This window comes from Megalops cyprinoides, chromosome 18, assembly GCF_013368585.1.
Source record: "Megalops cyprinoides isolate fMegCyp1 chromosome 18, fMegCyp1.pri, whole genome shotgun sequence".
Classification (NCBI taxonomy): domain Eukaryota; kingdom Metazoa; phylum Chordata; class Actinopteri; order Elopiformes; family Megalopidae; genus Megalops; species Megalops cyprinoides.
The window spans coordinates 4,890,212-4,914,546 of NC_050600.1; the positions used below are offsets into that span (position 1 = coordinate 4,890,212).

The 24,335-nt window shown below is 43.5% G+C and overlaps 3 protein-coding genes, 1 long non-coding RNA gene and 1 other non-coding gene across 5 annotated transcripts in view; 2 read left to right on the forward strand and 3 right to left on the reverse strand.

Moving 5' to 3' along the window:
• The window catches only part of rnf20 (ring finger protein 20, E3 ubiquitin protein ligase), an 11,192-nt gene extending 6,892 nt beyond the window's left edge, over positions 1–4,300 (reverse strand). The window contains exons 1-10 of the mRNA XM_036550857.1: positions 4,226–4,300; positions 3,290–3,487; positions 3,105–3,173; positions 2,799–2,897; positions 2,554–2,701; positions 2,104–2,289; positions 1,592–1,707; positions 1,138–1,284; positions 628–702; positions 388–507 (exon numbers count right to left, since the gene is read on the reverse strand). Of these exons, the coding sequence (XP_036406750.1) occupies positions 388–507; positions 628–702; positions 1,138–1,284; positions 1,592–1,707; positions 2,104–2,289; positions 2,554–2,701; positions 2,799–2,897; positions 3,105–3,173; positions 3,290–3,460 (1,131 nt within the window). The 5' untranslated portion in view covers positions 3,461–3,487; positions 4,226–4,300. The remainder of the gene's footprint in view (positions 1–387; positions 508–627; positions 703–1,137; positions 1,285–1,591; positions 1,708–2,103; positions 2,290–2,553; positions 2,702–2,798; positions 2,898–3,104; positions 3,174–3,289; positions 3,488–4,225) is intronic.
• A 1,931-nt stretch (positions 4,301–6,231) lies between these two features.
• LOC118792974 (fructose-bisphosphate aldolase B) lies at positions 6,232–12,613 on the forward strand. The gene is made up of 9 exons (XM_036550888.1): positions 6,232–6,328; positions 7,798–7,910; positions 8,121–8,332; positions 8,577–8,631; positions 9,730–9,890; positions 10,110–10,193; positions 10,288–10,462; positions 10,827–11,026; positions 12,013–12,613. The coding sequence occupies exons 2-9, from the start codon at positions 7,799–7,801 to the stop codon at positions 12,106–12,108; spliced, it is 1,095 nt and encodes a 364-aa protein (XP_036406781.1). The 5' UTR covers positions 6,232–6,328; position 7,798; the 3' UTR covers positions 12,109–12,613.
• A 624-nt stretch (positions 12,614–13,237) lies between these two features.
• trnan-guu lies at positions 13,238–13,311 on the reverse strand. Its single transcript has one exon. It is a non-coding gene; the product is annotated as a tRNA-Asn (tRNA).
• Positions 13,312–13,993: 682 nt separating this feature from the next.
• Positions 13,994–15,937, reverse strand: LOC118793563 (membrane-spanning 4-domains subfamily A member 15-like). The gene is made up of 6 exons (XM_036551788.1): positions 15,911–15,937; positions 15,503–15,647; positions 15,172–15,282; positions 14,852–14,908; positions 14,557–14,688; positions 13,994–14,047 (listed from the first exon to the last, which is right to left on the reverse strand). The coding sequence occupies exons 2-6, from the start codon at positions 15,590–15,592 to the stop codon at positions 13,994–13,996; spliced, it is 444 nt and encodes a 147-aa protein (XP_036407681.1). The 5' UTR covers positions 15,593–15,647; positions 15,911–15,937.
• Positions 15,938–20,911: 4,974 nt separating this feature from the next.
• LOC118792998 lies at positions 20,912–23,590 on the forward strand. The gene is made up of 3 exons (XR_005005645.1): positions 20,912–20,978; positions 21,811–21,867; positions 23,493–23,590. It is a non-coding gene; the product is annotated as an uncharacterized LOC118792998 (long non-coding RNA).
• Positions 23,591–24,335: the final 745 nt, after the last annotated feature.

The window sequence follows — 24,335 nt, forward strand, 5'->3', positions numbered from 1 at the left end:
CATACAACAACAAAGACACAGAGACTTGAGAGCACTAACACTACACACAGAGAGAGCACAAATGTGAGTGTTCCAACACTGTGCGACACAACACAATTAACAAGCACAATTAGCATTTTATTACAGACACTGTACAAGAGAGATCCCACGTGATAGTGTAAGGGCCTTTCAAGCATAAAAAGATCATCTTCTCATGGGGGAAAAAAAAGTAACTCAAATCACCATTTATAACACTGCTATGTGCTCAGAGCCTACACAACATCCCCAAGCAAAGAGCCGCACTGAAATCACACTGGGAGCTGTAGTTCAGGACACTGCACTATTGAATGAATGACAGAGAGAAAGAGAGTGAGAGAGAGAGAAAGAGTGGATGCGGGGAGTTCTCACCCTCATGTTGCTGTTCTCTTGGTTCACAGCCTGCAGGTCCTGCTGCAGCTTCTGCAATTCACTGAGTCTATTTTCCGCCAGCTCTCTGTTCTCCTCCAGCTCGCTGTTCATCTCCTCAAACTGAAGGGAGCGGAGGGAGGTTAGACATGGTTACAGGGGGAGAAGACGAAGCCACAGCATCATTTTACCCGTCTCTGCTCTGACCACAGAGGTAAGCGCAAGCGCTGAAAGCTCCCGTACCTTCCTCTTGTTGATGGTGATGCTGCCGCACACGCTGCTGGCTTCCCCACACACCTTGTATCCTTTACTGTTCACCTGAAGACACGAGGAAGAGTCAGCGCCACAAAGTCTGGGTCCATTACAGACAGCACTCTGGATAACAAACCACCCTGCAGCCATACCAACACTCACAGGAACCAGGAACATTCTCTCTCACTCAGTTCTCACTCCTCTCAGACATTCTCAGACACACTGACATGCACGGGCCCATCCATCCATAACCACACCTAAAACATATGCACTCACACATGCACACTCACTCACACACATACACACTCGCATGCGTACACACACACACGCACACAAACACACCGACAGACACATACACACACGCACACACACACACATGCACGCACACACACTCGCACGCGCGCACACACACACGCGCGCGCGCACGCACACACATACACACGCGCGCGCGCACGCACACACACACACACACAAACACACACACACACGCTTCAGGCTCACCCTCTCCAGCACGTCTCCCAGGTGGGTGTTGAGCCTGTTCTCCCTGCGGCGGATCTTCTCCATGTCCCACTGCAGCTCCTCGATCAGAGCCTGCAACTCGCTCACCCGGCTGTCTGCCCGTGCCACGGCCCGACTCAGAGAGCGAGACTACAGGAGAGACCAGATCCACCGCCCGTCAGAACCCTGCTGCCCAAACTGCCGAGGGCTAAAGGACACAGAGCTCACACAAGTGCTGTCCCATGCACTACATTACTGTCATTATTGTCATTTGGCGGATGATCTTATCCAGACCGACTTACAATTTTTATTCATTTATACTGCTGGATATTTACAGTTGAGGTACCTTGGCCAAGTGACTCCTTACCACTATGCTACACTACTGCCCCTGGGTGGGAAAGATAACTAATCTATGGTTAAAACGCAAAGGGCATCGCCATGTTCTCAGCATAATTACCTCACTGGTCATGTGACTATGCCTCTGCTGAAGCTGGTCGGTCAGCTGAGTTAATCGTTCATTTTCATTGGACAGGAGGGTGTTCAGCTTAGATGCCACCTGCCACACACTGTTCTCTGTAATGACAACATGAAATGGACACACAAACCAATAAAAATCACTTCAAAATATTCAAGTAAAAAACCATCAAAAACCATGACCATATAATAACTTGTTTACAGGAATGTTTAGATGAAGTTCAACTATGTCCTCAACATGAAAATGAAAGAAATTCACTACAGTTTGAAAGGTTTCTGTCATGCTTCTCTGGTCTCTCAGAATCAGTCCCAGCTATTTAAGAGTCTCTTGGCTTATCCAGTTAACTGACAAAGACATGCACAAGTTTTTAGTGTTCTTTTTTTCCCTTTTGCACAACCCTGCTTGAATTGTATAAGTCAAGCGCAATGCTCCAATACACTCGCAAGCACCCAGCACCTTATTACTCTCCAGCCAATCCACACTGCTGCCCTCACCTGCCCCGGAATCCAGCTCCTTCTCCAGCGAGGTAACCACTTCTTTCAGGCTAAGGTAGATGTCCACCACGCGATTGGTCAGCTGTCGGCTTGCCTCCACCCTTTCCTGCAGCTCCGCCTCCATTTCCTCGCTGCTGCTGCTCGCAAGCGTGGCGAGGAAAGATGAGGCTGTCTCTCCCTGGTGACCTGCAGAGCATTTTACTTCACCGTTTAACGACCAAACCAACGTCTGCACACGTATTCACAGATACATATACACCCTGCCATTTCTCTCACCAGCTCATTCTTCTACACTAAGAACACATCCAAGAACACACACATTATACTGTAGACTGCATGTAGAGATACACATACATCCCCATAATCACCTTAGCCTTCTCTTCCCCCCGCTTTCTGACCATTTTTCTCTGCTCTCTGTCCCTCCCGTTTCTTCCCTCTCCCCCTCCTCACCTCGGTCTTTAACTCTCTCTTGGTTTGAGTCTCCATCAGGCTCCGGAGCCTCTGGCTTCAGGCCCCGCCCCTCCCCGAACAAGGGGTCTGCAGGCTCCGCTCCTGATTGGTCATACCGTCGGCCAATCAGACGTACATTCTCATCAAACTGAGGAGAAGACAGAGTTAAAGAGTTACTGTTTTCTGTGCAACGCGGATGATCTGGACAGAACACAATCTCAGCCCTAAGGTTTAGTATTCGTTACCTGGTTCCAGTATCGGTTCAGAATCAGAAGACTGGCATCATCGGTGGCCTGCCGCGTCTCCAGTTTTTCAGCTCTCTCCCTCAGCTCATCCTCAATTACCTACAAATCAATAATCCACATGAGTTGTATCAGCATTAATGCATACTAACACAGCGATACATCGTACCTACGATACACATCGTACATACGAAGCTCTAGTAGGGCTGTCGGGACTCATGAAGCAATGTTGCAATGTTGTCTGTACGTAGTGACTTGTGAGTGGAGAACAGAAAGGAAACAGAGTGTGTAAATGTGTTTATTCTATACCTGTCTCTGGTCCAGGGACTCTCCCAGTTTCCTGTTCTTCATCAGAAGAGCCTTCACATCCTGTTCCTCCTGAGAGACAGAGCGTATTACATTTAAACGAAGGTGTCGCACCAAAAATGCAAGAAGAGAAACAAACATACGCAGGCAGAGGCAGAGAGGACCTGCTGACACACAGTCAGACTCACCAAATTGGACACCCCTCCCAGCTTGATGACCGTCTCCACGGCGGTGCTGCCCCCCCCAGTTCCGGCTCCTGCCCCCTCGCCCCCGTCCTCCGCCTCTCGCTCCCTCCGTTTCTCTGGGGGTGCCCCGGAGGAGGAGCTACAGGGGTCACCTGGGCGCTTCTGTCCGGACATCCTCTAAGCTCAGAGACTGGGCAGGCCCTGAAGGAGAGGGCAGAACAGCACAGTGTGATCACAAGAGACGAAACACCCTGATGAGGTGGAAGATGATGATGATGAAAACTGCCGACGACAGGCGCTCTTAGGAAGCAGACGAATCAGGTGTTTTTAGTATGTGCTGGAGAGCACCACTTAGGAACTTCAGACAGGTTGCAGGTTGTTTGAGTGTCCCAGAGGTCAGGAAACATTTTTCCCCAATGTTAGAGAGGTAATTCGCTAGCTTTGTAATAGCAGCCAATAATATACTACCTATTTGGCAAGCACACAGAACCACTAAATAACAAAAATAACATACCTACCGACTTTCATTCGAAGCAATTCATTCAAGTATCATAGTTAGCGAGTTAGCAAGCAGGCTATCAACAGCTCGCAGTCTACCAAGAGCTCGCGAGTTGTAACATCCCCCCTTTACTCTGTTCCGTTTTAATCAACAAAATATGTAGCTAGCTAAATGACTATCCGTCCCAAAACATCATTTGCTTAAAACCCAATGAGTCGGCGAGGGAGCTATCTAGCTGTCCGGTTGTGACCAATAACCAGCTTGCTAACTAGCTAACGTTACTTAGCTGAACCTGCAGATACGAAAAACGGATAACACACCGGGAAATGCCGGGAGAAAACAAAACCCGATTCCCGCTAGCAAGTGTGTTGTTTGATTGCCTTGTGATTGGTGACTCGAAACGGGACAGATTCCGTTTCACTAGCCAGATCATTTCTTACCGAAAGCGTAAATATTGTTTATTATTGATACACTCGCTGGAGTTTTCCGTCGGCAGCCTTCAAAACTCACTTTCCGGAAACGGATGTATTTCAGTCGCAGAACTGAAGAGACGCTTACTCCAGTATACAGCGCGATCTAATATATTTAGCGCCACCGTGCGGCAGGAAGACTTTAGTTGCACTGGTCGAAGTGGTATGTATCTGATGAGAAAGGAACGGTTGTTTCCGCATGTATAATATCTCTAGGGGCATTCCTACTGCTGTTAATACGATTGTCATTTACCAAGTTTTGTTGCAAGCATCACTTTTCATTGTGTGTCATTTGATAATAGTCAATCTATTTATTCATTTTCCCCTGCGCAAGCATATATTCATAGGTGGGCATCGTGGAAGGGGTGTTTATTTCACTTCTAGTTAGGAAGATTAGCCATAAGTGAGGAGTTTGTCGGTTTGCACGTTTTCTGTGAGTTGAACTGTGGTCTGGGCTGTTTATAAAATCATGGTACAGCAGTCCAGAGTTCGAGTTGTGCAAGATTTTGTGAAACTGTTGTGCAGTGTACTTTTAACTCTTTCTGCTTCACAGAAGTATTAATACACTGAAGTGTTAAGTAAGTACGTGTCAGTACTGCCTTAGTTCTTTGTCCACATGTGCTACTGTGTACAGAGGGACAGAAACAAAAGGAATAGGACAAAGAGAGCTTTGCACATGATTTGGACTCATTAATTGCGTATACAATGACTGGTTGTACATATAAACTACACTACCATCTGATTGTGTGCAGTTAATAACATGAATAATTCTGAAGGAATAATAAAACTGAAAAGAATATTAGATCAAGAACTCATTTGAACTGTATATTCCTTATACTGTATACCATACATTTGTATTTGAATAGGTCAAGGTAGTTCAAGATATGAGGGGGGGAAAGGGGGCATGACAGCAATGTAGCCTAGAAGTAGTAGTTGTATACAGCATATTTTCTTGTGTTCTGGACAATAAAGTTTAACAGATTTAACAAGGGTACAGATATGCAATCAGAGTGAAGTCACATTTTATAGCCTTACTTGAACTTTACCCTTTGACCAATAACAGTCTATACATATATGTTTTAGAAATAAATGCCCTTGTGAATGGGTTGAATAAGGCAACTATTAGTACACACAGTGCACATGCTGTGTGTGAGCCATGCTTAAAGCAACAGATGACTGCAGATGGTGACATATATATATATAATTGATTAATTTACTCAATGAATGAATGTGATATGCACATAGTTGCATGTGATATGGTATACACACCATTACACACTTACCTTCTGACACAATTTGCTACAACACACTGTAAATGTAGACCTAACACAGTGCTGACAGTACAGTGAAGGTGGTATAACAAGAATTGAAATCGATCACGTGTCAGTTACGTAACTGCAGTCCTGTGTTACGACCCCATAGTACACTCATCATGCACTGTACATTCAGGATCCGACTGAACTTTACAACAGGGTAGTTTACGGAGGCACGAACTGCAGCCCAGACAAACAGGCAAACACACCATACGCAAGCGCACGCATGCACACACGCACACACAAGTTCAGTCGTTACATCACTACACAGGCACGGGACAAAAAATAAGCATGCACAAAAGCCTGCCTGGTGAATTTGTTTTTAGAATTCCTCTCATATTTTGACCTGCTCATCCGCACATGTAGAACTGCTTTGGCGGAGAAACAATACTTTGCATACGACAGCACGTTCAATTCAAGCAAGTATTCACAGCAAAAAAAAAAAAAAAAGACAACTGCTAAACGTTTTGCCAAAGCTGTTTTCTAGTCGACCACTATTTAAAAAATGATGCAACTTAAAAAACCCACCCAGTAAAGGGAAAAAAACTGCCACTCCTTGCTCCCTTGACCAATCTCATTAAAGGACCCATCGCACGCCCGCGCTGCCACATCAGAAACGTCATCCGGGGGGAAGCGCCGCTTTGATAAATAGGGGGTTGTTACCACCGCCCGTTCTCGCTTCAGGTGAATCGAGGCGCTAGCTGAAGAGGCTAACGTATTCTTTTGCAGCTACCAGGAGTTACTCTGTACTGTCTTCAAAGTAAGGACGATAAGCTTAATGTTTTCGCGATTTGTCTCAGTAGTAATCTCTACAAATATTTGATGATATGCTTCGCGTTCCCACATGGAAAACTTGATCTTAAAATTTTAATGAAGTGTTGATTAGGTATATGTTGTCTTGCATTTAGCAAATTTGCAAGTACCTTGTAGCAAGAGGGTGGGGACTAACGTATAACTTACTATCTGCAGCTGCCAGGAGCTACTCTGTACTGTCTTTAGAGTAAGCATAATAAACTCGTTTTATCTTAAGCAGTGTTAGTGTTCATTGCTATAAATATTTGATAATATGTTTCACCTTCCTGTATGGAAATTTGAGCTTAACATTTTACTGACATGATTATATGTTGTCTGGTATTCAGCGAAGTTGCACGTACATAGGTAGCTAGAGGGGTAGACAGCTCTGTGTATGAGCACGGCTGTGTATGACAGGTAGGTACTGTATATGAACAGAATATGAAACTTTCGGGGTGTAACACCGACACCAGTGCATTCATTGGGAAGCTTGTGTAGCATGAGATAATTGTGTCAAGACCTTGACGAAAGTATGCGGAATTTGGATGCATTTGGTGTTGGTTAAGGAAGCAACTTTGGCGACATGGACCCATTGTTTGTCATAAACCGCTGTTACCATGGCAGTGTGGGTGGGTGACCATACAATTTTGGCCATGTGTAATAGTTTTTGGCAACATAGGTAACGTTTTGCGCAAGCCAAAAAAACCGTTATGAGATCCAATCACAAGTCAAGAAACGTGCACACAACTTTACTGCAGCGTTCCCGTTTCGTGATACCATTCTAGAGCGGATGGAATTCGGTGGAATTCTGACCTATTTATCATCCTGGTCATTTTAGTGAGTGGCCAGATGAAATGAGCAGGCGTTGTGATCCAATGTCTGCATCGATGGACGGTGTCGTCGGATGCCGGGGGGAATTGTGCAAGAGCAGGCTCTCCGGGAGATTTGCGCGGCCTTTGCCTCACTTTGTGTTACTCATTAAATGGTCGGCTCACGCTGGGTCATAAGCCGTTCCCCTGTTTTTTGGTCTCTTGGAGTTTTTGTGCTGCTCAGACACGCTGTCTGAACTGTCCCGTGAACTGTGAACTTTCTGAGAGGGGTGACACAACAAGCCTGTTGACTAAAGTTCACCTGTGAATATGAGGCCAGTGACACACACAACCAGAGGGGAGGGTAACAGGGTGACAGGAAGGGGGCTGACAGGTGGAGATGTCAGCGGAGAATGAACAGTGAGGAGGAATGCCATCTGCATCACTTTACCTCCTACTTATTACCAGACTAACAAGCCGACTATGCGTACTGGTAGCTGCGCATAGCGTATGGTGATGCTCAGGTAGTCCGATATACTGATATACGCTGTGCTCTGCTGCACCTCCATCTCCGTGCGCTGTTGACGCCCTGCACAGTGCTGTGGTAACTCTTCCTTTCCTTCCGCAGAATGACGCACCAGTTCCCATCCCTCTCGACGGAGCAGAAGAAGGAGCTGGCCACCATCGCCCAGCGCATTGTGGCTCCTGGGAAGGGCATTCTGGCAGCCGACGAGTCTGTCGGTGAGGGCTGCAGTGGGGTTTTTAAGGGAGGGGTTTTTAAGTGGATAAAGTAAAAAATAGTAACCTAGTCTGATGTTTAGTCGATCTGGATAAGAGCGTCTGTTAAGTGACAATAATGTAGCATAATGAGGAGGAGATTTGAGAAGGAGACAAATGTGTACACCATCGTCCCTGTGTGACTGTGCTGACGGAGGAATCCTCCCCTCTCAGGCACCATGGGGAAGAGGCTGCAGAAGATCAACGTGGAGAACACCGAGGAGAACCGCCGCTGTTTCCGCGACCTGCTCTTCTCCGTCGACCCCTCCATCGCCAACAGCATCGGCGGGGTCATCTTCTTCCACGAGACGCTGTACCAGAAGTCAGACACGGGCGTGACATTTCCCCAGCTCATCAAGGAGAAGGGCATCGTGGTGGGCATCAAGGTGAGCGGATTACCTGGGGGTTGCCCGACAGTTGGTGTCTCCCGATGTCATTACCCATCCCACGTCACTGCTACCATAATACACCAACTGTAGCATTGGTATAGCACACCTGTACCACTACACTGGAAACATACATTGATGCACAACCCCCCCCAAAACACTGTACAGTGGTCCGGCTCTCAGTGTAATGGTGTTGGTTGGCTTAGCTCACATCGTTCTCAACTGGGTGGTCCCTCTTTTCCAGGTGGACAAAGGAACGGCAGGGCTGAATGGGACAGACGGAGAGACCACGACGCAGGGTAAACGCCCCCTAGCTTTCATATGCTGCAACTGCTGGTCTGGCGAGATTCAGTCGTTTGCCGAGATGCCTTTGTCAAAGTGCAGGAGAGCCTGCACATCCTGTAGGCCGTCTTTCTTCCTGGAGCAATTCAGGTGAAGCAGTTTGTTTGTTTAAAGAGACTCCAGGGTACAAAAAGTTCCATGAATGGTAGTTAAGTTCAGAGTCCAATGTCCTTATCACTCCACCCTGCTGTCCTGTACATTAATGTGCTTTCTGTGTGCTGCGGTAGTTATTGTATTAACTATTTTTCTGGTTTATGAAGGCACAAAGATGCAGTGCAAACATCATAAAATTAGAGAAAAAAATGATAACTTAAATGTGCATTGATGTCTTTGAAAGGAATCGGTAAATATCAAACAGTCTGAACTTCTTAGCATTCCAGCAAATACGGTCAAAGATTGTTAGTAATGCTGTTTTGACGAGAAAGAATTAGTACTCTTTTGAACCCAGGCAGTTGATGATTAACAGTGGGCCAGTCAGCAATTTGCTTTTATGAATCTTTGTTTCACCGACAGTCCCTGAGCTAGTGGCTACAGAACAAACCAGACTAATTAATAAACTAGTATTAATTGTGCAAACAAAACCATAGGTGCTATGAGCAAAGAGATGTCAACATCAGTGCTATTTAGTCAACAGAAGTTATAAAAGAAAGACTGTATTAGTTATGGTGTAACAGAAACACTGCATTACTGATGGTGTAAGAGAGATTACATTATGGATGGCGTAACAACAAGATTGTGTTACAGATGGTGTAACAGGAAGATTGTGTTTCAGATGTTGTAACATGCAGATTGCATTACAGATGATGTAACAGAAAGATTGTGTTACAGATGTTGTAACATGCAGATTGCATTACAGATGATGTAACAGGAAGATTGTGTTACAGATGTTGTAACATGCAGATTGCAGTACAGATGATGTAACAGGAAGATTGTGTTACAGATGTTGTAACAGGCAGATTGCATTACAGATGATGTAACAGGAAGATTGTGTTACAGATGTTGTAACAGGCAGATTGCATTACAGGTGTTGTTTATCAGACTGTCTGTCTTGCCAGGGCTGGACGGCCTGTCTGAGCGCTGTGCTCAGTATAAGAAGGACGGTTGCGACTTTGCCAAGTGGAGGTGTGTGCTGAAGATCTCCAACGGCTGCCCGTCCGCCCTCGCCATCGCCGAGAACGCCAATGTGCTCGCCAGATACGCCAGCATCTGCCAACAGGTGGCATGCATTCTCCTCCTCCCCTCCTTCCCTCCATCCACACTCCCCCCACCCTGTTTTTTTATTTTCACTGTTTTTAATTGTTGTAAAAGTGCACCTGCCCTGACTGAAGGGGTGTTCACGCACCCATGGCTACGTGAGGGAGGGTGTGTTTCGTAATGTTCACCTGTAACACCTGATGTCCCGTGTGGATAACTGACTCTCCCCTCTGAACCTCAGAATGGCCTGGTCCCCATCGTGGAGCCAGAGATTCTGCCTGACGGAGACCATGACCTGCAGCGCTGCCAGTATGTCACAGAAAAGGTAATGAAGTCCTGTCAGCTGTGTAGATCTAATCCTTCCCTCTCCTTGACAGGTCCTGAAAGCTGTGCAGATATAACCCCCCTCTCTTTGACAGGTCCTGGCAGCTGTGTACAAGGCCCTGTCCGATCATCACGTCTACCTGGAGGGCACCCTGCTGAAGCCCAACATGGTCACCGCCGGACACTCCTGCCCCAAGAAGTACACCCCCCAGGAGGTTGCCATGGCGACGGTCACTGCCCTGAGGCGCACTGTGCCTGCCTCCGTTCCTGGTGAGGGGGGGGGGGGCAAGGTGGGGAATGTGGAGCCAGGGTTGTCATAGCAATTTGAAGGTGGGACTGTGATTGGTTTCTGAGAGTGAGCTTACGGGATATTTGGACAAATCTTGGAGGAAGATTGTAGCTTGTACCTTGTCTGGCCAACAACTGAAACTTGGTCATGCAGCACTTCTAATATTGTGACTCTGTATGGCTTTCGGTTGTGTTATACTCTGCCTTACTTGTAAGTCACTTTGGATAAAAGCGTCTGCCATGAGTAAATGTAAATGTAATGTAATGAAGGGCGGTGTTGTTCATATGCTATAGAGGTCAGTGATTGGATGACCGTGTGGTGGTTCTGCCCCCTTGCCCCTCCCAGGAATCTGCTTCCTGTCGGGAGGTCAGAGCGAGGAGGAGGCCTCCCTCAACCTCAACGCCATCAACCAGACGCCCCTGCACCGGCCCTGGAAGCTCACCTTCTCCTACGGCCGCGCCCTGCAGGCTTCAGCCCTCGCCGCCTGGCAGGGGAAGCCAGGAAACAAGCAGGCTGGGCAGGAGGCCTTCGTCACCCGCGCCAAGGTGAGCGCTCTGGCTTAGTGTAAGGAAATGCCCCAGAACTTGGCAGGGGTGTGTGGGATTTTTTTTATTTTATGATTGCTGTCATGAATGGAAGTCGTCTAAAGGTAATCGGCTATATTGAGCTGCTCTTTCTGAGAGGCTGTTGTTGCATTTTCTTGGAGTTGAGCTGATAATGTGAGTATTTTACTTGCCTGTCTTAATTTGTTCAGCTGTGGAGTTTGTCAGCCTAACCTGATCAGGCTGGTTAATCGTAATGGTGAAGATAGAGGTGACCGGTGATGAGGGGACCAACTTGGTCAAGACTCTAGAATCTTTATTCCTCCTTGGGAATGGAATCCCTTAGACATTGAGAGATACTGCTGACACATGGGGTACCAGTGGTGGCTAGGCTAGTGGTAGGGGATATCATTTGAACCTTGAACTTTGAACTGCAGGAAGTAGATAACAGAAATACAGATACCTCTGTGGTTAGACCTTCCCTTCGCCAAGTCCTCAGTTTCACTCTGTGTTTGTTTGGTGAAGCAAAACGCAAACATTTGAATGGAGACGGAATTGGTGAACCTAATCAAATTATACAACTTTACATAAAGAAGTTAGGCAGACAGAAATGTGAAATTCAATCCAGGGCTGAGCAAGATTTTATTTTAAAAAAAGGCCTGAAATTGGTAATTAGAGGTAATTACATTTGTCTCAGTCTGTAACTCAAAAATGAAAGGAAGCATTTTGAAAATCAGTTCTACAGTTCCAGAAATTGTTTTTTGCAAACTCAGTGGGAGGACCCGTTGGTGCAATGTGATATGTGATATTATATGCGATGCTACATGTCCTTCCCAGATAATACTGAAAATGATAATGTGTCCTGATGAATTGGCAGTCTATGATGTAGGAGTTTCAGGTGATTCGGGTTTGTAAGAGATGAGGCTGGCAGGTAGGTCTGTGCCCGCAGGTGTCTTGCATTAATCCCTGTCGCTTCATGTTTCCCTCAGATCAACGGTCTGGCATCCAAAGGAGAGTACCAGCCCTCGGGCCAAGCTGACCAGGCTGCCATGCAGTCCCTGTACACCGCCAGCTACGTCTACTAGACCACACACATACACACACACACACACACACACAAACACACACCCATACACTGCCAACTATGTGCACTAAATCACATACACACAAACGCACAACCATACACGCCAGCTATGTCTACGAGACCATACATGCGCACACACACACACACACACACACACACACACACACACACAAACACACACCCATACACTGCCAACTATGTGTACTAAATCACATACACACAAACGCACAACCATACACGCCAGCTATGTCTACGAGACCATACATGCGCACACACACACACACACACACACACACACGCATGCATCCTGGATACACCTTCTCACACTGTGTACCTGTGCACACAGAGCAGGATGTTGTACAGCCTGGCAGTGGGACCACACTGCCAGCCTTGTTTGCAGTGCCCTGTGCTACACTGCCACGCCCACACGGGTCCCCCTCTGCAGCAGCCTGTACAGGAACAGCACTGCTCCCTGCTACCGGAATAAAAGAGCAATATTGCTGTTCTTCAGCTGTGTGAGAGTTTTCAGTTTTTTACCACAGCATTGCGCTGCTAAGTTCAGACGCTCTGCATTTTCAGTGAAATACCTCGTGTCTCTGTTGTGCTGTTGTGGCCTGGACCCGTGTCTGCAGCTATCACACAGGGCTGTGGTTTGACTGGTTGTATACGACCTATAATCAGGGTGAAATGATAACGGCTTTCTTTTGGTGAGGAGACTTTAAATACCTCTCCCACTCCAACTCAAAACCACATAAACTGACACTGTGGCTACTGAAATGACAAGAGTTTGCACATACCCTAAACAACGACTAGATGGCAGTGTTGAATATGTGTGTCATTGGTGACTGCCAGAATCATTGTCTGTTTCATGATTTGTCTTATGTGGGAAGAATAGTGTGTGTATGTGCTGAGGTCATAGTACATTACATTACAATATTACCATTTAACAGACACTCTTATCCAGAGCAACTTACAGTTTTTGACAATTTTATCCATTTTTACATCTGGATATTTACAGAGGCAGTTGTGGGTTAAATACCTTGCCCAAGGATACAGCAGCAGTACCCCAGAAACCATTCAGTTATGAGCTCTGCTCCTTACCACTGTGCTACGCTGCTGCCCAAAAGCTGCGTCCCTGGGTGGGCTCGAACCACCAACCTTTCGGTTAACAGCCGAACGCGCTAACCGATTGCGCCACAGAGACTGATACAGAGACATATGCATACACTGACGCATTTATTCTTTACCAAGACAAAACTAAATCTTTTAGAATACAAAGTTTCTTATGGTTCAACATATTTTTCCTCAGTTTACATTAGTATACATTTGCATTGCAGTTCTTGTTCAGTTATACCTTAACATGAGAGACTTGAACAACACGGACACACCGCTGAAAATGTGTCAGAGCCAAAGACTGCATGATTGCTAAGCAACAGTAATAAAGCATTAAACTGTATGCGACAGTAGTATGATATGGTTTACATACGGGAGGTGAATCCTTTACATGAGGAAGGACTTATACACTGACTGTTTGCTTCCACAGCGTCACTCTCCGGGAGGTGGGTGCGTTTGGATTATGACCTAAAAGAGAAAGGAAGGTGATGGACAGGACCATCCTTGCACAGTATGATCACAAATCTTTTTTTCCCAGTTCACTGCTACTGAAATCTTATGTACACGCAGAAACAAGGAAATTCGCAGGAAACAGGAAAGTCACAGAGAGGCATACTTATAAAGTTGGTGTTGCATCCCTCATTGTGTCCCCTTCCCTTTGAGTGTTGCAAGTGTGTATTTGCTCAAGAGGGTGAGTAGGTGCGCGATTGTCAGTTATCGTACCTGGGGCTTTGTGGATTTCAGAGCTGCTCTGGCCAGACAGGACAGGAAAATCAGCAGCACAGGGACGCAGCTAATAACACGGCCTCTGTGTTCATGACCTGCCCCTGGGAGATTGGGGGGGATAACAACAGTACATTAACACCAGTCTAGCTTCACATTTTGTAGGAAGTGAACATGACCAGTCATGATAATGTGAAAAGGAAAAGGTTTCAGCAGAAGACCAACACCAACTTCCCTATATTCTCTATTTTCACACTACAATTGCCACAGTGCACCAGGTGGCAGACACTCAACAGAGGATAGGTGCATCCCCCTGAGGTTATCTGTGCAGCTCGCAGGCTCCTGAGTGAGTTGCAGGGTGTTCTGATCATCTGATGAGCGAGCCCTGGCCAATGTACCGCCATTATGCCCTGTGGAACAAAGTGGATTTATTCCACCACTGCGGGCTCCCTGTCACCATCCACATCTACGCTGAGAAAAGTGCTTTTACTGTCTGAGCCACTTGGGAGCCCCCATTCTACCATTTTTGAGGGACAACTGAGGAGGAGGAGGACAGAATTGAAACGGGGCAGAATAAGTCAGTTCCAGTCACCAGGTCATCGTGAGAACTCACATATCTCCACCTGGTCCAGTCGTCAACATCGATCAGGTAGAGCTCAATGTGAATGAAACAGTGCACTCTGTAGCACAGAGAGATGAACACTCCCAAAAGACTGACCACGTACATCGACAGACACACTGTCACCTGCAGAGAGAGAGAGAGAGAGAGAGAGAGAGAGAGATGGATGAAGCGATGCAGGTATTAATTCACAAAGGTACAACAACATATAATTATTCGATATTAAGTTAAAAATGAGTTAAGTTAAAGCTATGATTGGTAAGACTGAACATACAAAATAGAAACATACCATTTTTTTGGAGGGATGGTTTTCTGTATATATGGAAAGACTTCCTGAAATGAGAAACTGAGAGCAGAAGGTTTGAAATAACTAGCTGCATATTGTCAAATTCACACACATAGTTGTGTTAGTAAAAGTTAGTATTTCATAAGTATGAGTATAGCGATAGACAAAACCAACAGCGTACCGTTGTTGGTTTTCATAACATTTATTTAGCCATAGAGCTACAGCATGTTAACAGCTGACTTTGCAAATATTTATTACTGTATGAAAAAGAAAAGAAAAAAAACATTGAGTAGGACACAAAAAAGTAGTCTTAGGTGCAGTACCAGCGCTCCCAGCCAGAATGGGATATACAGTGTTGCAGAATTGACACTGTCATCTTTGAAAAGCTGCAACCCAATGAGCAGCTCCCCACAGCCAAAAAACAGCACTGCAATCTGGGAGAGACACAACACGGTTACCCATCATGCACTGCAGTATTACCCACAATACACTGTTAACTGAAAGGTAGTTCTGCATCGTCACGTCATTGAATCAGATGTGAAAACATGAAAACAATCAGTTATTACAGCTCATAAAGATAACAAGAATCACAACAACCACCACCACATAATAATAATAATAATAATAATAATAATAATAATATAATGTTCTCACCCCTATACACTGGGGCTCTCCTTTGATGAAGCGATGGAGTGGTTTCTGTCTGGCCACCAGCCCATCATTCCTCTCTGTGGACGGAACCATCCTTGCACAATATGAACACAAATCCTTTTTTTTCCCAGTTCACTGCTACTGAAAACTATTCACATGCAGAAACATGGAAATACAGGGTGATGGGTTAATATTATTAATGGGAAAGTCACAGAGAAACATACATGTAAAGACAGAATAATGATTAAAAACCGTACTGACACATTCGGTCATTCACACCTTTGAGGTACAATAAAAAAGATAGGAGGATGTCAATTTTGACAGACATGAATAAGCAGAACATGTATTGTCATGTCTACACAAAAACACAAAGACCGAGGCAGAAGTGCAAGAGGAAAAGATGCCACCTACATTTCTTTCCTTTCTCGCAGAATTTCTCTGCTGAAAAAGGAGAGAGAAGAGGAAAAGAAAGAGAAAATTCAGGAAGGGGTGGAGAGAGGGGAGGCGGAGAGAGCGTGGGAGGGGGTCAGGACAGATGTTTTGGACAAAAAACATGTTCATTCCTGATGGCAATAAAGCCCCTTTTATTTGATTTCGGAGCGAGCGAGAGAGAGAGAGAGAGAGAGCGAGAAAGAGACAGAGACAGACAGAGACACAGAGGCACAGAGAGGGACAGAGAGTCTGCATTCACAGGGCATTCCCGTTCCGTTTCCTCTGTATGGGAATGTTGTTGTGTTGTCCGCTGTGGTTGTGACACAAGAGACTGGAGGAAATCCAATGCAGGGGGGCCGAGGGGAGGGATTGGGGGGGGGGTGATGGTGGGGTGTCTGAGGTCAGAGATTGAGCAAGAGAAGAGAAAACTGCGGATACAGTACAACACAGTGCCTCTGGTAGGGAGAGACAAATGCACAACACGGTTTATATATCTCTCTCTCTCTCTCTCTCTCTCTAGTTTATCATATTACAGCAATTTTGAAAAGAGCAACCACAGTAAACCTACATTACATTATTGACATTTAGGAGATGATGTTATCCAAAGCAACCCACAAATTTTATCTAATTATACAGCTGAACAGTGAATTTACTGGACGCAATTATGGAGGCCACATTTGATCGCTACTAGAAGATACTGAATTTTTTTCTCTTTTTTTTGGAGGCTGTTATGCAAAGATCCATGCCAAATATGGGGGTGTGGAAGCTGGGGGTAGGACAACAAACATTATTTCTATTTTGGTAATGTTATATTACAGTCAATATATTATACAGTGATTCCTGGCCCAATTCAAGCACCACGTATGCACGTTACATACATTATATTTCTGGTGATTTAGCTAACTAGCTATACTTATCCTGGCCATTGGACAGAGAAAGTTGCAAGACCTGAGCCAATCAGGATTTGCTGGGCAATGCAGGGGTGTGTGGAGACTGATGAAGAACAGACAGTGATCCAGTGATAGCAACTGGCAAAAAGGACTTAATAATTCATTTATATTTTAAATTTTTAGTATTATTATTTCATTTGTTTTTCATTTAAAGGTATTTGTTTCACGGGAAATAACACTGGCTGGAGTTGGTTGGTTGGTTGAAGATGATAATTTTACTAATCATGTAAAGCACATTGTGCTTATGCAGGCTCATGTCTGTGACTCTACCTCAATTAAAATCATTACAATGGTGTTGATGGCAATTTGTGTACTTTCAAACAACAATTTTCTCTTTTTGTAGTAAGTATAGATTGACAATAAAAGATGAACATTAAATATGTGTGAGCATTAAATATTGCACTCCTTTTCTGAAGCGTGTCTTGGCTCTGTAGTACACAGTACAATTCGTTTTTCAAAGTTTGTCAACTTCTGTGTGAGTCTGAGTGTTATCTCCGGTATGGCAGATCGGTCAGACATTTGCTTGTAAAACACAGTGTCTCAGCCCTGCTTGGTAAGATCTGAATTGGCAAGTACCGTAAAATAATGGGTTGAAATTGAACGACTATCTTCAAAACTACTGCACTCAATTTTCCAAGAAAATTCTTCACAAGGCATTGACAGAACTTTTTTTTCTGTTTATTTGATTGTAAAATGATAAAATGATTAAAAAAACATGACGTGACTAACAGGTTTGAATAAAGGAAATATGAAAATAAAATCAAAATTGAAAATCAATCATGAATACTTTGGATTGTATTCCATCACACTCTGTGGGGTGTTCGGTGAAAACAGAGGGGAAAAACTGTATACTGCAATTAAGAGAAATTTAATTTTATATCAGTCAAAAACAACTTATGAGAATCAAACCGAAATGAATATAAAAAAAGACGCACACAAATGATAGAAGCATTTATCGAGGTGACGAAAAGAAATCCGAGATGCACAAATACGGCCTGTTTCCATGGGCAAACATTTCACTGACAGGGTTACATCCAATCTAATAGACATCTTAGGGTTTACTAAACGTCAAAGTTGTCAAGTGTTCTCCATTTGCACCCCTCTATGTAACGCATAACAACAACAAAATAACAATGAATGACATTTGTTTACGCACGTACTACTCCGCGTCCTCATTTCCACTCACTGGAACCAGTCATTGTTTTTAAATCGTTTCATTTGCATCCTTGCTTTTCAACAGCCCCGTTCTCACCTACCTTATTTCGTTTCCAGAGAGTGACTGCATTCTTCTGACTTCTGTTCGCTTACAGTTGAAAAGCCGTTTCCCCTCTGCGCGCTCCCCCGGCACGGCGCTGTACGCTCGCACGACTCCCGCGCAGCTTCAGCTTTCGTGCTGAATGTCGCGGCTCCGGTGCGCGCCCCGCGGCGCTCTGATGTGGCGAGCGGCACGAAATCGAGGAGGTGGTCGAGAGTGAAACAGACAAGGGCGCTGCAACCATCGAGCAGCGCAGCAGGCCACGTTTCACCGCGTCATCCGATCACAGGTTTGCGTGTGCAGTGTATGATGGAAAAACCTAACTACTTTAAGGAAAACAAACCTTTGCGACAATGCGCATGGAGTGTTCTGATATGAGATGGAGCAACGCTGTGCCAACAACGCACACTCAGAACACAGGATGAAAAATCTCTGACAGTGGCAGAGATTAATAAATTAATCTAAATTTGTATAGTTCCTTAACTGCAAGAGAATAAACTGTATAAAAGTTTGTCTGACTTCAAACTTTGTTCAGAGAATCATGAAAATATGAAACTGAACCAGACAAAATAGACAGAAAATAAGTACATACATGGGCGTCAGTTTGTTTTGAAAAGTGCTGGGGAGAATGACGTGCTGACTAACTAAAGGCTTTCAAAAAGTGGTGGGAACGAAATGGGCCATGACAAAAAGTGGTGGGGACATGTCCCCAGCGTCCCCAGCGTAAATGGCGCCTATGAGTACATAAATAAAGTGAATTACATACCCTATAGTATCATTGACCTGCAGAAATGTAGCCCATTTCTGACTTAGAAGTTTATAGAGTTAAAAGTAATATCTAGTATATATCAGTATGTAGTTAAAATATTGTTTCATCACAACAGGGTGAGAGGAACCAAACGAAAATTCAGAAACAGGACCACAGAAAGAAGACTAATGAGGTGTAGCTATCAGATGCAGTGGAAGAATGCAAAATCTGTGGATGGTATAAATCTTCAGTTTTTTTATACGGTTTATTATCAGCTGCTGTTGGTAATGTTGGCTGTAATACATGATAATACTATACTATAAATATAATTTTGTAAGGGCATGGTGTGCTGACAAAAAACCTGCAGAAAATTCTGTGAGGTCTATGAGGTCAAACGCACAGTGACACCGATTTCCTCTGGAGGAATCGGATACAGATGAACCTTTTCAGCAAATAAAACACGAAAGGTCTTCCATTTTCTGTTGATTATCTTATCCGACTTCCCTGTTCTCTCTCCCATCATTCATTTTTCCTTCTTCACAAAGCAACAGTTGCAAGCTACCCCAGGATGAATGGAGTAGTTAGCATTGTCACACATTAACAGAATCATCATTGTCAAAGCTCTGTATATCCTCCCTCCTTCTCTCGTCTTGTTGAGTTTATGGAAGATTCATGTAACTGTTCCATTAAATGCCCATTATTCAATATAATCAAATCATTTTTGATTTGATTATATCAGCGATGAAAGCACAGAACAATCCGTTTGAATTTCACATGTAGAAATGCTAAATATGACATCAATAGATAAGACATACAATAATTTTATACATTTAACGAATGTACTTGCACATTTTTCTATATTTATGTAATAAATAGACACAAAAAGGGCATTCAATAACACAAAGTACATGGTGGTCACTTCTACTGTCCATCTACAATGAAAAAACAAGCTTAATTAAACATACTAATGGTGAACACACAAACTCCTGTGATTGTGTTGATCTAAAGCACAGTATCTCCTGTTGCAATTCTTCATTAACTGTTGGCAACATATTCAACACTGAAAAATGTTTGGAAATATACAGCGTACTGCTACTACTTATCAGAATTCAGGAATATATGAAAGAAAGACCTGACAAAAATATGTTAAAGAAATTTGTGTGCTGTGTGTATAAACAGCTGGCAAAGAGAAAAAAAATATTATTCAGTTAATAGTTAATTACTTAATTAGTTATTAATTTAGGTAATAAGATGTAATGTAGATGTAACAAATTCATCTTCTCAATTAAACAAAGATTAGCAAACAAGGGGGGGAGAGAGAGAGAGAGAGAGAGAGAGGGAGAGGGAGAGAGAGAGAGGGAGAGAGAGAGAGATTGTGGACAGCAGAAACTAAAGCTCTGAGGGAAATGAGTTGGCGTGCTTTTCGGTAAATCTACGGGACGATAAGCCACCAGCGACAGATGAAAGAAAATGAAAGAGAGAGCAAGAGCGGTAGGTGGAGGGGAGAGAGAGAGGTATAGACGGAGTGAAAGAGTGAGTGAGTGAGTGTACAGTCATGCAAAACAGAGAGACGGTGTGTGTGTGTGTGTGTGCGTGTGTGTGTGTGTGTGTGTGTGTGGGGGGGGGGGGGTACTCTGGTGTGACATGCGACAGAACAGAACACTGACACTAATGGAACACCACAATGCACTGATGATGACAGACACAGGGCATAGCACAGACACAATGTCTGATTCAGTATGGTACTGGGGTGGGGGAAAATAAGAGATAAGGAGGTCGACTTAAAAATTTTTTTCTCTCTTCCGAGTGATTTCCACCCCTCACATTGTATTTTTTTTTTTCTCTTTTGCCCTCCTTCACCTAAGTTTTGGCACCCTCTCTCACCGCGCTTTTTAAATTCTACTGGCTGATTTTGATAGGAGGAAGTTCTATTGTGCTCAGAGAAAGCAAATGAGAGCTCTAGAGAGAGACAAAGAGAGAGAGAGAGACACAGAGACAGAGTTTTACACCTCTGCGCACTTCCTTCAGCTAGAGCTTTCCCGTCGTTTCACATGCTCTTTCTCCCTCTCTCTCACTCTACGATGCACACTGATGGTAAGGAAATTAAACTTTTTCTTGGTATTAAGTTGTACAACTGTTCTTTACCATTTGCACTGGTACCGCCAGTCATCAGGTGTAAGTATTTATGATAATTGTACTAATTTCACAATGGAAAGAATTTAGCATATTATTATTACTGGTTTGATTTGTAGCTTTGCAGCAGAGAAGGCAAGTCTCGGATCAAAATGTTAAGCAGGCTGATAATCAGCTAGACGAAACTTGCTTCTGTGGTGTGAATCTTTAGCACTTCTGCATTTATGAATGCATGCATAATTTACTTCTTTTCTTCTCCATTTTGTTAATTTGTTCATTGCTTTTGTTAGTAGGAGTGTTAATGTTTAGGTCAAATCTGGCAGTCAAAATGTAAAAACGAATGTACGCATGTAATTTTCAGTGTGAAGTTCACTGTCGCAAACAGTCATAGATCACAGAATTATTGTCATAATCATAACAGCAGTGGCAATATGTTCACCCTATATCAAGCGCAATTATCATTTACAGAGACTTTGACAGACACCTTCTAATTTGAATTAGAAACAATTAGAACAGACAAACAACTTTAGGCCTGCATCGATGCCTCTTTGAAAAGTAAAATGAGCTGACTACAATGCATCATTGCATTGCAATTTGGTAATATGGTGATGCAGAAGTGTAGTTACAGAATCTCAACCATCATTTGCTAACAACAGCAACACTCCCAATGATTTGTATAGCTGTTGATTCAATCAAATTCATTATTAAGCATGACGAGAAAATATATTTATCAATATCTTGTCTTCTGAAATATTTTTATCTTTATTTTTTTTATTTTTCTGAAATATTTTAGGCATAAAAATGGTGAAACTTGTTATAATGACCCTTGCCCTGCTACTATTCAGTACTGGTAAGTGAATAATTTACTTTAATCATTCAGCATCCAATGTGTCAGTGTAACTGTTATTGTCAGTGTTTGGCTAGGGTAACATAAAACTGCTCACAATTAGGCTAAACATGATACCGGAAAGGGCCGTACAACCAATATTAAATTTGCTTTTTGTTCTGTAACTGTAATCTGGGACTAAAAGGCAGTCAAAACTATTCAATTGTTCATTATAATGGAGTATTATTATAATATTGGATATATTATCAAGCTGTATCTGTAGCCTACCTTCCCCCCTATGCATGTCTTTCCATCCTATCAATTGTTCTGTTTGTTATGTATTATGTCTGTCATGTATTGTTATGCTCAAAAAAAAAAAAAAAAAATCTCCACACTAGCCTAGCACTTAACTTTGTATCTTATTGACCTCTTGTAATACCTTACAATGTCTACTCTTAGCATAGTGATGCACTTATTTGTAAGTCGCTCTGGGTAGGAGTGTCTGCGAAATGATGTAACGTAATGTAATTATTATATCATTGAGCTATTACCAGTTGTTCCAATGCCTGCAGATTATCAGAAACTTAAACACAAAACCTATACACACATACATGTTTGTGTGTCTGTGCATGTATGAACTTAAGAACCTATTAATATGAACTCTTAGTCCTAGTAACATTTACTAATTGTTTTTGACCCGATACATACACAGTCTAGACAGATCATTTCCTGTACATCATAAACCAATAAAAGATAACGATGACTTTCTTCTGACAGTGATAACAGCTCTGCATAATTTTCAGAATGTGCATTACTTATAACTTGACAAATGATTTGGAAATTGTTTTACAAACAGGAAGTGGAAAATGTTAGCCCGCCTGCACTTTTTAAAATTAATCCCCCATGAAAAGGCCGTTGAAAAACCCTGACTTGCTGTGACCAAACTACTTCCTGCCTCTATTTACTAATATATTCTAAATGGAGGGAAAGTTTATTGTTTTACTGACACATAATGTAATGGGTGGGTATGGTTCATATCATGATATCTCATTTTATTTCATAATTCTATTCAAATGGACTGAATTGCACTATACGTGAGAATGTGTGAAAGCAGTACAAACTATATGTAGACAGCATTATGGGAATATTGTGTTTTAGGAATTTCCCCTTCTAAAATCTAAGAACTGTTAATTTTAAGTAGGGGGCTGATGAAGTTTCGACTTCACTTCACCACTGATTGCAACCCATTTGTTTTTCAGAGGGATTGTAATTCTTCCAACAACAGCCCGTAAGATTATCACATTAGCAGTTACTTGCAATCATTAAACAAGTATATGTCCATTTAACATTTATACCTAGGAAAAATGTAAGTATGTAAGTATATAAAAATGGATGGAGATGTCATCTGCCGTCAGTGATCAATAGATTTAAACCAAAAACCTTGCCTTCCATCTGTTTGCAGTTTGCCAAGCACCATTTTATGAGCCCGAACATGATGCGTGCTAATGCAAATGAATACAAATAATAATCACAATGATAATGACAGTAAATACAGGGATAATAATGCATTTCGTGTCACGTAACATATTTCAATGATCAATATATCACATATTCACCATAACTGTCCCTCTCACCCCCTTCCATTTCAGATGTCTCCGCTCTGGAAGTTCTGTCCACTCCCGTCCTTCCAAACCACACCCTCCCAACGTCCCCGTCTTGCACCCCATGTCCCCCGCCAGCGACGTGCCCCCCACCCCCCCCACCTGCCCCCCCGGCACTCCCTCTCCTGGGCGTCCTGAGTGTGATAGAGGATCACAGTACCTGCAGGGGTGTGGTCTACCTGGAACTCGGCCACTCCAAGCAGCCTCTCTGCAAAGACAGCAGCTTCTCAAGCGGCACGCTGACAAAACTGTGCACGCAGATCGGGTGTGGGGCCCTGAAAACGAGGGAGGTGCAGAGGGCTGGACAAGCGTACCACATCCACAGTAACGGCAGCGTGGAAAACAGTACCTGCTCACACCTGCGGATTCAGTGCAAAGGTGAGTCTCCGACTGTGTGCTTGCAATTATGGATGCATGAGGATACCTGTGCATAAATGTGTGTACATGTGTGTGCACATGTGCACACTTGTGTATATCTGTGTGTGAGTGCATTCCTGGGTATGACTGCATGTCAGAGTGCATGCATATATCAATACCTGCATATGTATGTGTGTGCACATGTGCATTGCATGGTTCACTGCTGTTGTACCCATCAGTAAAGTGCTTACACTTGATTGCTGCATTTAAAAAATCCAGCTGTACATAGGGAAATGGGGGTTTTAAGGTTTAAAACAAAGCTGGCACAATACAGGGCTGTGGTCATCAAATACTATATAATATAGTATTATTTTATAAAAATATTATTAAAGTAAATAAATACTATGTCAGTCATCAGAAGAAGGAGAAGGAACGTGACATTTTAACAAATCCCCCCCCCCAATACATATCCTT

Bases quoted from the DNA above. Each gene is read 5' to 3' on its own strand.
- LOC118792974 (XM_036550888.1), top strand. From the start codon at position 7,799: ATGACGCACCAGTTCCCATCCCTCTCGACGGAGCAGAAGAAGGAGCTG. The intron at 8,333-8,576 runs GTGAGCGGATTA...CCTCTTTTCCAG, and splicing joins GCATCGTGGTGGGCATCAAG to GTGGACAAAGGAACGGCAGG. The intron at 11,027-12,012 runs GTGAGCGCTCTG...TGTTTCCCTCAG, and splicing joins CCTTCGTCACCCGCGCCAAG to ATCAACGGTCTGGCATCCAA.
- LOC118793563 (XM_036551788.1), bottom strand. From the start codon at position 15,592: ATGGTTCCGTCCACAGAGAGGAATGATGGGCTGGTGGCCAGACAGAAA. The intron at 14,909-15,171 runs GTACTGCACCTA...TTCTGCTCTCAG, and splicing joins CATTCTGGCTGGGAGCGCTG to TTTCTCATTTCAGGAAGTCT. The intron at 14,048-14,556 runs GTGAGTTCTCAC...CCAATCTCCCAG, and splicing joins ACTGGACCAGGTGGAGATAT to GGGCAGGTCATGAACACAGA.